This window comes from Bombina bombina, chromosome 1 (genome assembly GCF_027579735.1).
Source record: "Bombina bombina isolate aBomBom1 chromosome 1, aBomBom1.pri, whole genome shotgun sequence".
In the NCBI taxonomy this organism is placed as follows: Eukaryota; Metazoa; Chordata; class Amphibia; order Anura; family Bombinatoridae; genus Bombina; species Bombina bombina.
Genome location: NC_069499.1, coordinates 362,751,819 through 362,768,812, shown reverse-complemented (window position 1 = coordinate 362,768,812; position 16,994 = coordinate 362,751,819). Strand labels below are relative to the sequence as shown.

At 39.2% G+C, this 16,994-nt stretch overlaps 1 protein-coding gene across 1 annotated transcript in view; it reads right to left on the bottom strand.

The window, feature by feature from the left end:
• The window catches only part of UBXN4 (UBX domain protein 4), a 104,917-nt gene that overhangs the window by 58,895 nt on the left and 29,028 nt on the right, over positions 1 to 16,994 (bottom strand). Inside the window, exons 8-9 of the mRNA XM_053698248.1 lie at positions 12,384 to 12,511; positions 12,178 to 12,280 (exon numbers count right to left, since the gene is read on the bottom strand). Coding sequence (XP_053554223.1) covers positions 12,178 to 12,280; positions 12,384 to 12,511 — 231 coding nt within the window. The remainder of the gene's footprint in view (positions 1 to 12,177; positions 12,281 to 12,383; positions 12,512 to 16,994) is intronic.

Below are 16,994 nucleotides of genomic sequence, written 5' to 3'. Positions count from 1 at the left end.
CTGGATTCCGCCCAAACAAGTATCCAAGATACTTCTTTCATAGTTGGGGACTGCGAGTCCCACCCTGATGATTGACCTATGCCACCGCTGTAACATTGTCTGTCTGAAAACAAATGAACGGTTCTCTCTTCAACAGAGGCCAAAACTGAATAGCTCTGAGAATTGCACAGAGTTCTAAAATATTGATTGGTAATCTTGCCTCTTGAGATTTCCAAACCCCTTGTGCTGTCAGAGATCCCCAGACAGCTCCCCAACCTGAAAGACTCGCATCTGTTGTGATAACAGTCCAGGTTGGCCCAACAAAAGCGGCACCTTGAAGTAAACGCTGGTGATTTAACCACCACGTCAGAGAGTGTCGAACATTGGGATTTAAGGATATTAATTGTGATATCTTTGTATAATCCCGGCACCATTGATTCAGCATACAAAGCTGGAGAGGTCTCATGTGAAAACGAGCAAAAGGAATCGCGTCCGATGCTGCAGTCATGAGGCCTAAAAGTTCCATGCACATAGCCAATGAAGGGAATGACTGAGACTGAAGGTGACGACATGCTGCAACCAATTTCAAACGTCTCTTGTCTGCTAGAGACAGAGTCATGGACACTAAATCTATCTGGAAACCTAAAAAGGTGACCCTTGTCTGAGGAATCAAGAAACTTTTTGGTAAATTGATCCTCCAACCATGTTTTCGAAGAAACAACACTAGTTGATTCGTGTGAGATTCTGCAGAACGTAAAGACTGAGCTAGTACCAAGATATTGTCCAAATAAGGAAACACCGAAATACCCTGTTCTCTGATTACAGAGAGTAGGGCACCCAGAACCTTTGAAAAGATTCTTGGAGCTGTTGCTAAGCCAAATGGAAGAGCAACAAATTGGTAATGCTTGTCTAGAAAAGAGAATCTCAGGAACTAATGTTCTGGATGAATCGGAATATGAAGGTAAGCATCCTGCAAGTCTATTGTAGACATATAATATCTTTGCTGAACAAAAGGCAGAATAGTCCTTATAGTCACCATTTTGAAAGTTGGTACTCTTACATAACAATTCAACATTTTCAGATCCAGAACTGGTCTGAATTAATTTTCTTTCTTTGGGACAATGAATAGATTTGAATAAAACTCCAGACCTTGTTCCTGAAAAGGAACCGGCATGTTTACCCCTGAAACCTCCAGGTTTGAAACACACTTCAGGAAAGCCTGAGCTTTTACTGGATTTACTGGGATGCGTGAGAGAAAAAATCTTACTCTGAATCCTATTCGGTACCCCTGAGAGACAATGCCCTGAATCCATTGATTTTGGACAGAATTTGCCCAAACATCCTTGAAAAACCTTAATCTGCCCCCTACCAGCTGAGTAGGAATGAGGGCCGCACCTTCATGCGGACTTAGGGGCTGACTTTGGTTTCTTAAAAGGCTTGGATTTATTCCAATTTGAGGAAGGCTTCCAATTGGAAACAGTTTCCTCGTTGGAAGGATTAGGTTTTTGTTCCTTATTTTGACGAAAGGAACGAAAACGATTAGAAGCCTTAGATTTACCCTTAGGTTTTTTATCCTGAGGCAAAAAAACTCCCTCCCCCCCCAGTTGAACAGTTGAAATAATAGAATCCAACTGAGAACCAAATAAATTATTACCTTGGAAAGAAAGAGAAAGTAATCTAGACTTAGATGTCATATCAGCATTCCAAGATTTAAGCCACAAAGCTCTTCTAGCTAAAATAGCTTAAGACATGGATCTAACATCAATTTTGATAATATCAAAAATTGCATCACAAATAAAATGATTAGCATGTTGTAGTAAACGAACAATGCTATATAAGTCAGAATCCAATTCTTGTTGCGCTAAATTCTCCAACCAAAAAGTTGAAGCAGCTGCAACATCAGCTAAAGTAATTGCAGGCCTAAGAAGATGAACTGAATATAAATAGGCTTTCCTTAGATAAGATTCAAGCTTCCTATCTAAAGGATCTTTAAAGGAAGTACTATCTTCCATAGGAATAGTGGTTCGTTTAGCAAGAGTAAAAATAGCCCCATCAACTTTGGGGATCTTTTCCCAAAACTCTATTGAAATTGCTGGTAAAGGATACAATTTTTTAAACCTTGCAGAAGGATTAAGAGGAGTACCTGGCTTATTCCATTCCTTAGAAATCATATCAGAAATAGAATCAGGAATAGAAAAAACCTCTGGGGTAACCACAGGAGGTTTAAAAACAGAATTTAAACGTTTACTGGTTTTAATATCAAGAGGACTAGCTTCCTCAATATCCAAAGTAATTAACACTTCTTTTAACAAAGAACGCATATAATCCATTTTAAATAAATAAGTAGATTTGTCAGTGTCAATATCTGAGGAAGGATCTTCTGAATCAGATAGATCCTCATCAGAGGTGGATAATTCATTGTGTTGTCGGTCATTTGAAATTTCATCAACTTTATGAGAAGTTTTAAAAGACCTCTTACGCTTATTAGAAGGCGGAAATGCAGACTAAGCCTTCTGAATAGAATCAGTAACAAATTCTTTAAAATTCATAGGTATATCATGTACATTAGAAGTTGAAGGAACTGCAACCGGCAATGTACTATTACTGATGGACACACTATCTGCATGTAAAGGTTTATCATGGCAACTAATACAAATGACATTAGGAGATATAATCTCCACAATTTTACAACAAATGCACTTAGCTTTGGTAGAACCGATGTTAGGCAGCAAAGTTCCAACAGATACTTCTGAGGCAGGATCAGATTGAGACATCATGCAGAATGTAAAAGAAAAAACAACATATAAAGCAAAATTATCAATTTCCTTATATGACAGTTTCAGGAATAGGAAAAAATGCAAATAGCATAGCCCTCTGACATAGAAAAAGGTAAGAGGCAAACAGCAATGGGGCAAATAAATAATGAAAAAAGTTTGGCGCCAAGTATGACGCACAACGTAACAAAGTTTTTTTGGCGCCAACCATGTCCGGAAATGACACACTCGCGTCACTACCGACGCAACCCTGTATGAAACTTTTGCATCAATTACGACGCCGGAAATGACTAACTTGCGTCAACGGACGTGACTTTCGCGCCAAGAATGACGCAATAAAGTGTAGCATTTGGCGCACCTGCAAGCCTAAGTCAGCCCACAATTTGAAACAAAGTAGTCAATTGAAAAAAAAGACTAAACCCCAGGTAAGAAAACAATATTTCTTAATATTAACTTTCCCCAAATATGAAACTGACAATCTGCAAAAGGAAATGCATGAACCTGACTCATGGCAAATATAAGTACAATACATATATTTAGAAATTTATATAAATGCATAAAGTGCCAAACCATAGCGGAGGTGTCTTAAGTAATAAAAACATACTTACCCAAAGACACCCATCCACATGTAGCATATAGCCAAACCAGTACAGGTAATGGTATATGAGAGTATATCGTCAATCTGAAAAGGGAGGTAGGAGATGAATCTCTACGACCGATAACAGAGAACCTATGAAAAAGACCCCCGTTAGGAAAATCATTGCATTCAATAGGTGATACTCCCTTTACATCCCTCTGACATTCACTGTACTCTGAGAGGAATCGGGCTTCAACAATGCTGAGAAGAGCATATCAACGTAGAAATCTTAGCACAAACTTACTTCACCACCTCCATAGGAGGTAAAGTTTGTAAAACTGAATTGTGGGTGTGGTGAGGGGTGTATTTATAGGCATTTTGAGGTTTGGGAAACTTTGCCCCTCCTGGTAGGATTGTATATCCCATACGTCACTAGCTCATGGACTCTTGCCAATTACATGAAAGAAACTACATTTTATCTCAACTACTGTCATAGTAGTGATGCCTCATTCATTCTCAGGTTTAAAAATAAGAGAAAATAAACAAAGGCAAACATGTCTTAAATAGACTATCCATCTGGTATAGAAAATTATAGTCTGCTATATCATGGCAATTTTATGAGCATACATAAATAAAAATAAGTGGTTCTTGAGGCAGCCGCATGTCCCTCTGTACACATTGTTTCTACATTTATTATCGTATTTATTTATTGTTTGCAAACTATAGTTACAGATTTGTTATTATCTCACACTTGTTGGCTCTATGGAAATTAAGCCTTAGTATGTATCCATCAGTAATGGTTTGCTGATATGTGCAGCGATTACTAAATGTGACAACATGGAATGGCCCCTATTGAGTATTTTTATGCAACAGTTTCTGTTATTTTCCTATAACTTGTCAAACCTTAACTGGAGAGTAACAAACGACGCAGCAGGAGATGAGTAAACTACAGTTCTAGCCTCAGTAGGTAAGAAATACAATTATCCACCACAGATGGTTTAAGGATCAGAGCAAACTGTGAATACTTTTTTTTTAATAAAACCCCAAACCAATGTGATGTTCATTCACACACAGTTTATGACATAACCAGTCAACCAGAGCATCCTATTATTCATCCCATTAGATAATTAAAGGGTTAATAAACTCAAAATGTTATATCAAACCTGACAACACAAGCAGCATTAATACATTTTGGAAATAAATCTTTTTGATAACAGCAATGTCCCTTTAATGGTATAAGTATGAGTAAAACTTAAGGCTTCTAGAAAAAAAAAGTTCAGTATTGTATTAACAACAGATACAGTGTAAAACAAGCTGGATGCAGTTACATTATGCACAAAGAACGTTTACATTTAAAGTGATGGTAAATCCTAGCGTTTCAAAAATAAATAACTACCATATCAGCAGCAGGTCACAGGCATTTATTTAAAAGTTGCATAACATTTTAAAAAAGAACTTTCGCAAGTTAGAGTCTATTGCAAAAATGTTCCTGACTAAATCTGAAATGCACAGCAGTTTAATTTGAATATAACCTTTGTTGTCTTTAAAGGGACTGTCTACTCCAGAATGTTTATTGTTTAAAAAGAAAGATAATCCCTTTATTACCCATTTCCCCAGTTTTGCATAACCAACACGTTATACTGTATTAATATACTTTTTACCTCTGTGAATAATTTGTATCTAACTCTCTACAGACTGCCCCCTTATTTCAGTTCTTTTGACAAACTTGTATTTAAGCCAGTGTTGACTCATAAATAACTCCATGGGAATGAGCACAATGTCATCTATATGGCACACATGAGCTAGCACTGTTTAGCTGTGAAAAATGGTAAAAATGCACCTGAGCCTATCTAGGTTAAGCTTTCAAGAAAGGAAGTTGTTTAGAATTGCATGCCCTATCTGAATCATGGAAGTTTAATTTTAACTGTCCCTTTAAAAAAGAACAGAAAAGAAAGTAGTAATTAGGGATGGGCGAATGTTTCGCAACATTCGAAAAATGTCACGAATTTTAACACATTCGTTCGAATCGAATTTCAAATGTTTACATAACATTTTAACATTCGATTTTCGAATGTTCGGTTTCGAACATTATTTTTAAAAAATTCGAATTTAGATTGTAATAGTATTTCTAATTCTTTTTCTTTAAATGTAATATTCGAATTATGCAATATTCGAATTCGAAAAATTCGAATTTAGATTGTAGATTGTAATAGTATTTCTAATGCTTTTTCTTTAAATGTAATATTCAAATTATGCAATACGTGTATTCGAATTCGAAAATTCGAATTTAGATTGCAATAGTATTTCTATTGCTTTTTCTTTAAATGTAATATTCGAATTATGCAATATTCGAATTCGAAAAATTCGAATTCGAAAAATTCGAATTTATATGTTTGTAATAGTATTTCTAATGCTTTCTTTAAATGTAATATTCGAATTATGCAATATTCTATATGGAAACATTTGAAATTATATATTTGTATCTATTATGTATCAATTTACTAGATTCCCGCCCTACCACATGAACTATTGAACTTCTGAATAGTATTTGATAAATAGAATGTTAAATTCGAAATTTCGAATGTGGACATTCGATATAATTATAAACATTCGAATTCGAAAGTGACATTCAAAAACTGTAAATAACATTCAATTTTCGAATTTTTAAGAATATTCGTTCTTATCGACATTCGGATTTAGAATTCGAATTTCGGTAATAACATTTGTTCTACATTCGAAATTTTACACATTCGCCCATCCCTAGTAGTAATAGGCAGTGATTTGAATTTTTTTCATCTCATAATTAAAAAACAGAATTTATGTTTACCTGATAAATTTCTTTCTCCTACGGTGTGTCCGGTCCACGGCTTCATCCTTACTTGTGGGATATTCTCTTCCCCTACAGGAAATGGCAAAGAGAGCACACAGCAAGAGCTGTCCATATAGCCCCCCCTCTGGCTCCGCCCCCCAGTCATTCGACCGACGATTAGGCGAAAAAGGAGAAACTAAAGGGTGCCGTGGTGACTGTAGTGTATGGAATAAAAATTTTAAACCTGACTAAAAGCCAGGGCGGGCCGTGGACCGGACACACCGTAGGAGGAAGAAATTTATCAGGTAAACATAAATTCTGTTTTCTCCTACATTGGTGTGTCCGGTCCACGGCTTCATCCTTACTTGTGGGAACCAATACCAAAGCTTTAGGACACGGATGAAGGGAGGGAACAAGTCAGGTTACCTAAACGGAAGGCACCACGGCTTGCAAAACCTTTCTCCCAAAAACAGCCTCCGAAGAAGCATAAGTATCGAATTTGTAAAATTTGGCAAAAGTATGCAGAGAAGACCAAGTCACTGCCTTACAGATCTGATCAACAGAAGCCTCGTTCTTGAAGGCCCATGTGGAAGCCACAGCTCTAGTACAGTGAGCTGTAATTCGTTCAGGAGGCTGCCGTCCGGCAGTCTCATAAGCCAATCGGATGATGCTTTTCAGCCAAAAAGAAAGAGAGGTAGCAGAAGCTTTCTGCCCTCTCCTCTTACCAGAATAAACGACAAACAAGGATGATGTCTGTCTGAAATCCTTTGTTGCTTCTAAATAGAATTTTAAAGCACGGACCACATCTAAGTTGTGTAACAAACGTTCCTTCTTTGAAACTGGATTCGGACACAGAGAAGGAACAACTATTTCCTGGTTAATATTCCTGTTGGTAACCACCTTTGGAAGAAAACCAGGCTTGGTACGTAAAACTACCTTATCTGTATGGAATACCAGATAGGGAGAAGTACACTGCAAAGCAGATAATTCAGAAACTCTTCTAGCAGAAGAAATAGCAACCAAAAACAGAACTTTCCAAGATAGTAACTTAATATCTATGGAATGTAAGGGTTCAAACGGAACCCCCTGAAGAACTGAAAGAACTAAATTTAGACTCCAAGGAGGAGTCATAGGTCTGTAGACAGGCTTGATTCTAACTAACGCCTGTACATCTGGCACGGCTGCCAGACGTTTGTGCAACAAAACAGACAGAGCAGATATCTGTCCTTTTAAAGAACTAGCTGACAAACCTTTATCCAAACCCTCTTGGAGAAAGGAAAGTATCCTAGGAATTTTAATTTTACTCCAAGAGAATCCCTTGGATTCACACCAACGGATATATTTTTGCCATATCTTATGGTAAATTTTCCTAGTTACAGGTTTTCTGGCTTGAACCAGAGTATCTATGACTGAATCTGAAAACCTACGCTTAGATAGAATCAAGTGTTCTATTTCCAAGCAGTCAGTTGCAGAGAGACTAGATTTGGATGTTCGAATGGACCTTGTACTAGAAGATCCTGTCTCAAAGGTAGCTTCCATGGTGGAGCCGATGACATATTCACCAGGTCTGCATACCAAGTCCTGCGTGGCCATGCAGGAGCTATTAGAATCACGAGGCCTTCTCCTGTTTGATCCTGGCTACAAGCCTGGGAAGGAGAGGGAACGGTGGAAATTCATAAGCTAGATTGAACGACCAAGGCGCCACTAATGCATCCACTAGTGTCGCCTTGGGGTCCCTGGATCTGGACCCGTATCGAGGAACCTTGGAGTTCTGACGAGACGCCATCAGATCCATATCTGGAGTGCCCCATAGTTGAGTTAACTGGGCAAAGACCTCCGGGTGGAGTTCCCACTCCCCCGGATGGAAAGTCTGACGACTCAAATAATCCGCCTCCCAGTTGTCTACTCCTGGGATGTGAATTGCAGATAGGTGGCAGGAGTGATCCTCCGCCCATTTGATGATCTTGGATACCTCTCTCATCGCCAAGGAACTCTTTGTTCCCACCTGATGATTGATGTACGCTACAGTCGTCATGTTGTCCGGCTGAAATCTTATGAATCTGGCCTTCGCTAGATGAGGCCAAGCCAGGAGCGCATTGAATATCGCTCTCTGTTTTCCAGAATGTTTATCGGGAGAAGAGACTCTTCCCGAGACCATAGACCCTGAGCTTTCAGGGAGTCCCAGACCGCGCCCCAGCCTAAGAGACTGGCGTCGGTCGTGACGATGACCCACTCTGGTCTGCGGAAACTCATTCCCTGAGACAGGTGATCTTGAGTCAACCACCAGCGGAGTGAGTCTCTGGTTACCTGGTCTACTTGAATCTGGGGAGACAAGTCTGCATAATCCCCATTCCACTGTTTGAGCATGCACAGTTGCAATGGTCTTAGATGAATTCGAGCAAAAGGAACCACGTCCATTGCTGCAACCATTAATCCTATTACCTCCATGCACTGAGCTATGGAAGGCTGAGGAATAGATTGAAGAACTTAACAAGCGTTTAGAAGCTTAAACTTTCTGACCTCCATCAGAAAAATCTTCATTTCTACAGAATCTATTATTGTTCCCAAAAAAGGAACCCTTGTGGACGGGGACAGGGAACTCTTTTCTATGTTCACCTTCCACCCGTGAGACCTGAGATTAGAATGTCGTCTAGGTAAGGTGCTACAGCAATGCCCCTCGGCCTTAGAACCGCTAGAAGGGACCCTAGCACCTTTGTGAAAATTCTGGGAGCAGTGGCTAAACCGAATGGAAGAGCCACGAACTGGTAATGTTTGTCCAGAAAGGCGAACCTCAGGAACTGATGATGATCTTTGTGGATAGGAATATGCAGGTTCGCATCCTTTAAGTCCACGGTAGTCATATATTGACCCTCCTGGATCGTTGGTAAAATCGTCCGAATGGTTTCCATTTTGAAAGATGGAACTCTGAGGAATTTGTTTAGAATTTTTAAATCCAGAATTGGTCTGAAAGTTCCCTCTTTTTTGGGAACTACAAACAGGTTTGAGTAAAAACCCAGACCTTGTTCCGCTGTTGGAACTGGGGTATCACTCCCATCTTTAATAGGTCTCCTACGCAATGTAAGAATGCCTGTCTCTTTATCTGGTCTGAAGATAAGCAAGACATGTGGAACCTTCCCCTTGGGGGAAGTTCCTTGAACTCTAGAAGATACCCCTGAGAGACTATTTCTAGTGCCCAGGGATCCGGAACATCTCTTGCCCAAGCCAAGAGAGAAAGTCTGCCCCCTACTAGATCCGGTCCCGGATCGGGGGCTACCCCTTCATGCTGTCTTGGTAGCAGCAGCAGGCTTCTTGGCCTGTTTACCCTTGTTCCAGCCTTGCAATGGTTTCCATGCTGGTTTAGGCTGGGAAGCGTTACCCTCTTGTCTAGAGGCTGCAGAGTTAGGAGCCGGTCCGTTCCTGAAATTGCGAAAGGAACGAAAATTAGATTTGTTCTTAGCCTTGAAAGGCCTATCCTGTGGGAGGGTATGGCCCTTTCCCCCAGTGATGTCAGAAATAATCTCCTTCAATTCTGGCCCGAAAAGGGTCTCACCTTTGAAAGGAATATTAAGCAATTTTGTCGTGGACGACACGTCCGCCGACCAAGATTTTAGCCAAAGCGCCCTGCGCGCCACTATTGCAAAACCTGAATTTTTCGCCGCTAATTTTGCCAATTGAAAGGCGGTATCCAAAATAAAGGAATTAGCCAACTTTAGTGCATGAATTCTGTCCATGACTTCATCAGATGGAGTCTCCTTTTGGAGCGAATTTTCTAGTTCCTCGAACCAAAAAGACGCCGCCGTGGTGACAGGAATAATGCACGAAATTGGTTGAAGAAGGAAACCTTGCTGAACAAATATCTTTTTAAGCAATCCTTCCAATTTTTTATCCATAGGATCTTTGAAAGTGCAACTGTCCTCAATAGGAATAGTTGTGCGCTTGGCTAATGTTGAAACTGCCCCCTCTACCTTAGGGACCGTTTGCCATGCGTCCCTTCTAGGGTCGACAATGGGGAACATTTTCTTAAATATAGGAGGGGGAACAAAAGGTACACCTGGCTTCTCCCACTCCTTAGTCACTATGTCCGCCACCCTCTTGGGTATCGGAAAAGCATCAGCGTGCACTGGGACCTCTAAGAATTTGTCCATTTTGCACAATTTCTCTGGAATCACCAAAGAATCACAATCATCAAGAGTAGCTAGCACCTCCTTAAGCAGGGCGCGGAGATGTTCTAGCTTAAATTTAAATGCCACTATATCAGGTTCTGCCTGCTGAGAAATTTTTCCTGAATCAGAAATTTCTCCCTCAGACAGACCCTCCCTCACTGCCAACTCAGATTGATGTGAGGGTATAACAGATAAATTATCGTCAGCGCCTACTTGCTCATTCTCTGTATTTAAAACTGAGCAATCACGCTTTCTGGGAAATGCTGGCAGCTTGGATAAAAGATTTGCTATAGAATTATCCATTACTGCTGTTAATTGCTGCATAGTAACAAGCATTGGCGCGCTAGATGTACTAGGTATCGCCTGCGCTGGCAAAACTGGTGTTGACACAGAAGGAGAGGATGATGAGCTATCCCCACTACCTTCATTTGAAGAATCATCTTGGGCAACCTTATTAAATGTGACAGTACTGTCCTTACTTTGTTTGGACGCCATGGCACAATTTGCACATACATTTAAAGGGGGAACCACCTTGGCTTCCATACACACAGAACATAAGCTATCTGAAGGTACAGACATGTTAGACAGATTTAGGTAGGCTATTAATGCAATAAAGACGATTTTAAACAAAACCGTTACTGTCTCTTTAAATAATAAAAAGAGCACACTTTATTTCTGAATGTTCAAAAAACTATCAAGGAAATATCCGATCTTTATAAAATTTACACCCCAGTGTCTTAATGCTTTGAAAGTATTGCACACCAAATTTCAAGTCTCTAACCCCTTAAATGAGCAAACCGGAGCTAATAGTTCAATTTACCGGTTTAAACACTCTACAGTCCCTGCCACAGCTTTGCTGCGGCTTTTATCCTTAGGGGTGATTCACCACAGAATATAAGCCTTCCTGAGTCCGTTTCTCAGCCACAGGACCCTCTCACATGAAGCTGCATGCACTGCCTTTAGAAGTAACTGCGCAACTGAGGCGCGAAAATGAGGCCTCCTTCCTCTGCATACCAGAGTGAAGGGGCCTTTCTGACTAGATTAGGCGTCTAAACAACTGCCAGGCGTAATAAAAACGTTCCCAAATGTGTTTCAAAGTTCACAAAACACTCCAAATGCCATATAAATATGATAAAAATAAATCGATTTAGCCCACAATAGTGTCAACCAGCATAGAGCCCAATTTATAAGCCTTAATTCTGTTACTGAGTCTAAGAAAATGGCTTACCGATCCCATAAGGGAAAACTGACAGTCTTCTAGCATTACTGGGTCTTGTTATAAAAGAGACTGGTCATACCTGAAGCAGATAAGTCTGCAAACTGTTCCCCCCAACTGAAGTTCTCTGGTTTCAACAGTACTGCGTGGGAACAGCAATGGATTTTAGTTACTGGTGCTAAAATCATACTCCTCTTTTAACAGAAATCTTCATCACTTTCTGTTGTAGAGTAAATAGTACAAACCGGCACTATTTTAAAATAACAAACTCTTGATAGAAGAAATAAAACTACAACTAACACCACATACTCTTTACCATCCCCGTGGAGATGCTACTTGTTCAGAGCGGCAAAGAGAATGACTGGGGGGCGGAGCCAGAGGGGGGCTATATGGACAGCTCTTGCTGTGTGCTCTCTTTGCCATTTCCTGTAGGGGAAGAGAATATCCCACAAGTAAGGATGAAGCCGTGGACCGGACACACCAATGTAGGAGAAAACAGCATATTTAGAGCTCTATACAAATATTGCTTACATCAAAGTTAACTAGATTCATCTCACAATGTACCTCTGTCCTTTACGAATACCGCAAATGGTATGAGGGGTGGTGGTTGGGGGTGTGAGTTTTGCGAGTGTGCTGCTACACATACTACACAGCTTTACCTGAGCAGCAAACTGCCTTGCTTCCTCTAACGGAGATTCTGATGGGAACTGGTTTGTGAAGGAAGATCCATCAGGAAGTCGAAACTGTATTCTAGCAATGGCACTGAACAAAGAGATGTCAGATTTAAGGCAAAGAAAAAGAGAACAAAGTGTCTACTTCTAGAAGTGTAAATATGTAGGAGGAAGTAGGGAACAGAAAAACATACTTTCTTTCTTTTTGTGCAGATTCTCGTCTAGCCTCCATCTCAGCTTGCCGTGCCTGTAGTTCTGCAGCTTTCAAAGCATCAAGTTCTTCCTTTGTTTTGGCAAAGCGAGCGGCTCTGTCAGCGCGGTCCTGCATATAACAAAACAAAAAGAGCTGGCTAGTAACTTACACCAGAATGATATTTCACAAATGTTATTTTATAGTAGGGAAGGAACTACAGTCTGATTAGTGAGCAAATATGTGAGTGCAGGACAATTAGTCTGTGAAGTAAAATACATTACGTTGGTTTATTGGTTTAAAGGGTACATAAAACGCACATTTTTTTTTTCTTTCACGATTCAGATAAATCATACGATTTTTAACACCTTTCCAATTTACTTCTATCATGCAATTTGCTTCATTCTCTTGGAATCCTTTTTTGAAGGAGCAGTAAAGCACTCCTGAGAGTTAGCTTAAAGCTAATGGCAACATGCATATATTTGCAGCCACCAACCCACAGCTTCTCAGTTTACCTATATATATTTTTCAACAAGGGATACAAAAAGAACAAAACAAATTAGATAACAGAAAAAAAATAAAGTTAATTAAAATTGCATGCTCTGTCGGAATCATGAAAGAAAGAAAAAAAAAATAGGTTCCATGTCCCTTTAAAGGAGTAGGGCATAATTAACCATGACAAAAGTAATTTTAATTAATTTCAGTGTGTAAGGCCCAGCACTCACTGCCCAGGCAATCAGATGCACGCTGTAAGGACTCTGCAGCAGTCCCTTAGTCCATTCAGTAATAGCAAAAAACAGCAGCACCTTATTAATGCATCAAGGTATCTTTATTTGTGAGACATCACAGCTTACAAGAAACGACGTTTCGGTCAATCAATGACCTTAATCATGTTGTACATTACACCCTCCTTGTACACAATTTATACCCTTTCAAAAGGGGGAGGGGTCTAATTACCTGTTCAGGTGTATCAACAATTCTCATCCACATACAAAATTTACACACCCCCTCTAGTGGCCACAACAGAGTGAAATCTTCTTTAACACATTAGGACCTGGAAAACATACATCCTTGTTTAAAAACACATCTATAGTTATTAAAAATTATTTTCAATAATACATATTCTAACAATAACAACCATCTATAATCAAACATAATCGGATATACTACATCACCACATCAGTACATAAGCAACTGTTAAAGTAGTTTGTTCTACAGAGTAGCACCCCAATCTATCTATCTCTTTATTCATTCCTATTGGTGCCATAGACTGTAGGGTATAAATCCAGAAAGTCTCCCTGGATTTAAGCATTTTTATCCTATCACCCCCCCCCCCCATCTAGGTCTCCTAATGTGCTCGATAATCTGGAATCTGAGTTGAGAGATAGAATGACCAGCTTGTAAAAAATGATTGGACACTGGGGCATCCATATTCTTCCTACGGATGTTGGATTTATGCTCATTCATTCGATCTCTGGCTCTACGTGTTGACTCCCCAATATAAATTTTTGAACAGGGGCACTTAATTAAGTATATAATAAAATCAGTGTTACACGTATAAATGCCAGAGATCCTAAATAACACTAAACTGTAAATAACACTAGTATGGAAACGTTTATGCAATTAGTTCTGAGGGATGTAGATCTACTGAAACAGAGCAGCATGTTGGGTCGGGGTAAAAGGATAACCTATAGAGATAAAGAAAAGACACTAACATCTAGGCATAATTTTACTGTTTCTGAATTTAAAGTTTTGAGGGATCTGAGTACCAATAAACAGATTGTATGTAAGCCGGCCGATAAGGGCAGAGCAACGGTAATACTAGATAAAAACTACTATATACAGGAAATCAGATCCCAACTTCAAGATAGAGATGTGTAATTACCACTGGACAGGGACCCCAATATAAATTTTTGAACAGGGGCACTTAAGTATATAATAAAATCAGTGTTACACGTATAAAAGCCAGAGATCCTAAACTTTTTCCCAGTTAATGGGTGAACAAAAACATCTCCTTTAATCATGTTGTTGCAGTTGCAACACCCCAAAAAGGGGTAACTACCCATCCGTGGATTTGAAATAAACGTTTGTCTAAACCCCTTTTCAGGGCCAATGTCAGCCTTAACCAGCGTGTCCCTTACATTCTTACTTCTCCTATACGCTGGCATAGGAGGCTCCTGAAACTCTCTAATGTGTGTATTGAGATCTCTAACCAATGGCCAGTGTTTCCTAATGATTCCATTAATTTTTTTACTTAAGGGGTTGTACTCTAACAAACATGAGTCTATCTTTATTTTCCACTCTTTCATTTCCTTTGCTTCCCTTAAGGATGGATTTCCTTTGGGTCATCTCAATCTCTCTAACTTGTTCAATAAGGGATTTTGGAAAACCACTCTCAAGAAAACAATTCCCCATTTCTCTTAATCTAGTACTTACTTTTGTTTCATCTGAAACAATTCTCTTGACATGTAAGAGTTGACTCCTAGGTAAACTTTTGATAAGTGAGGGAGAGTGTGCACTGTCAAACTTTAATAGACTATTCCTATCGCTTGTTTTCCTATACAGATCAGTCTTAAAAAATCTACCCTCCTTAATAACCGAGTTGTCCAAAAAGGCCACAGACTCCTCACTAAAAGTTAATTTAAATTTAATGTGCCGTGTGGAAATGTTCAGATCCGCCACAAACTCATATAGTGAGTCAATGTCACCCCCCCCCCCCATATGCCAAACACATCGTCTATGTAACTGAACCAACATAATCCATATTGTTGGAACATGTATTAAAGTAAACAAATCTCTCCTCATAGATATTCATATAGATGTTGGCATATGTGGGGGCGACATTTGACCCCATGGCCGTCCATTGACATTGAATATAAAACTGATCTTGAAAAAGAAAATAGTTACAATAAAGGACCAACTGTAACAATTGAAGGACAAATTCCCTTTCATTATCTGATAGTATAGCACTAGAAGTAATAGCCTGTCTTATGGCATCCAAACCACTGTTATGTGCAATCGATGTATAAAGGCTATTCACATCTAGTGTATACAAGATAAATTTGTCACTCTGCAGAACAATTTCGTTAAGTTTGTTCAAAAAGTCCCCAGTATCTTTGATATAAGACATTGATGTAGTAACCAAAGGCCTCAGTATCCTATCAAGGTAAATTGATACATTGGTAAGGATAGAGTTAGTGCTTTCCACAATTGGACAGCCCGGTGGTTTCTCACAGCTCTTTTGTATTTTTTTGGCAATGTGTAAAAAACTGGTATGGAGAAGGTACTCTGAATCAAAAAACTCTGTTCCTTTTCAGAAATTAACCCATTACACATTGCCTTAGATACACATTTTTCAAGCTCTTTCTTAACCTCAAAAGAGGGGTCCCTGTCCAGTGGTAATTACACATCTCTATCTTGAAGTTGGGATCTGATTTCCTGTATATAGTAGTTTTTATCTAATATCACCGTAGCTCCGCCCTTATCAGCCAGTTTACATACAATCTGTTTATTGGTACTCAGATCCCTCAAAGCTTTAAATTCAGAAACAGTAAAATTATGCCTAGATGTTAGTGTCTTTCCTTTATCTCTATAGGGTATCCTTTTACCCCGACCCAACATGCTGCTCTGTTTCAGTAGATCTACATCCCTCAGAACTAATTGCATAAACGTTTCCATACTAGTGTTATTTAGGATCTCTGGCATTTATACGTGTAACACTGATTTTATTATATACTTAATTAAGTGCCCCTGTTCAAAAATTTATATTGGGGAGTCAACACGTAGAGCCAGAGATCGAATGAATGAGCATAAATCCAACATCCGTAGGAAGAATATGGATGCCCCAGTGTCCAATCATTTTTTACAAGCTGGTCATTTTCTCTCTCAACTCAGATTCCCTATTATTGAGCACATTAGAAGACCTAGACGGGGGGGGGGGGGGGTGATAGGATAAAAATGCTTAAATCCAGGGAGACTTTCTGGATTTTTACCCTACAGTCTATGGCACCAATAGGAATGAATAAAGAGATAGATTGGGGTGCTACTCTGTAGAACAAACTAGTTTAACAGTTGCTTACGTACTGATGTGGTAATGTATTATATCTGATTATGTTTGATTATAGATGATTGTTATTGTTAGAATATGTATTATTGAAAATAATTTTTAATAACTATAGATGTGTTTTTAATCAAGGATGTATGTTTTCCAGGTCCAAATGTGTTAAAGATCTCACTCTGTTGTGGCCACTAGAGGGGGTGTGTAAATTTTGTATGTAGATGAGAATTGTTGATACACCTGAACAGGTAATTATACCCCTCCCCCTTTTGAAAGGGTAAAAATTGTGTACAAGGAGGGTGTAATGTACAACATGATTAAGGTCATTGATTGACCGAAACGTCGTTTCTTGTAAGCTGTGATGTCTCACAAATAAAGATACCTTGATGCATTAATAAGGTGCTGCTGTTTTTTGCTATTACTAAAAGTAATTTTAATGCCAACTGTAAAATACTTAGAAAGAACAATTGAAAATGAACATTTTAGAGCTTTATCTCTTCCACATCCCACTGTGAGTTTCATTCCTTCTGCTGGCTGTGTTAACATAGTTTCTAAATA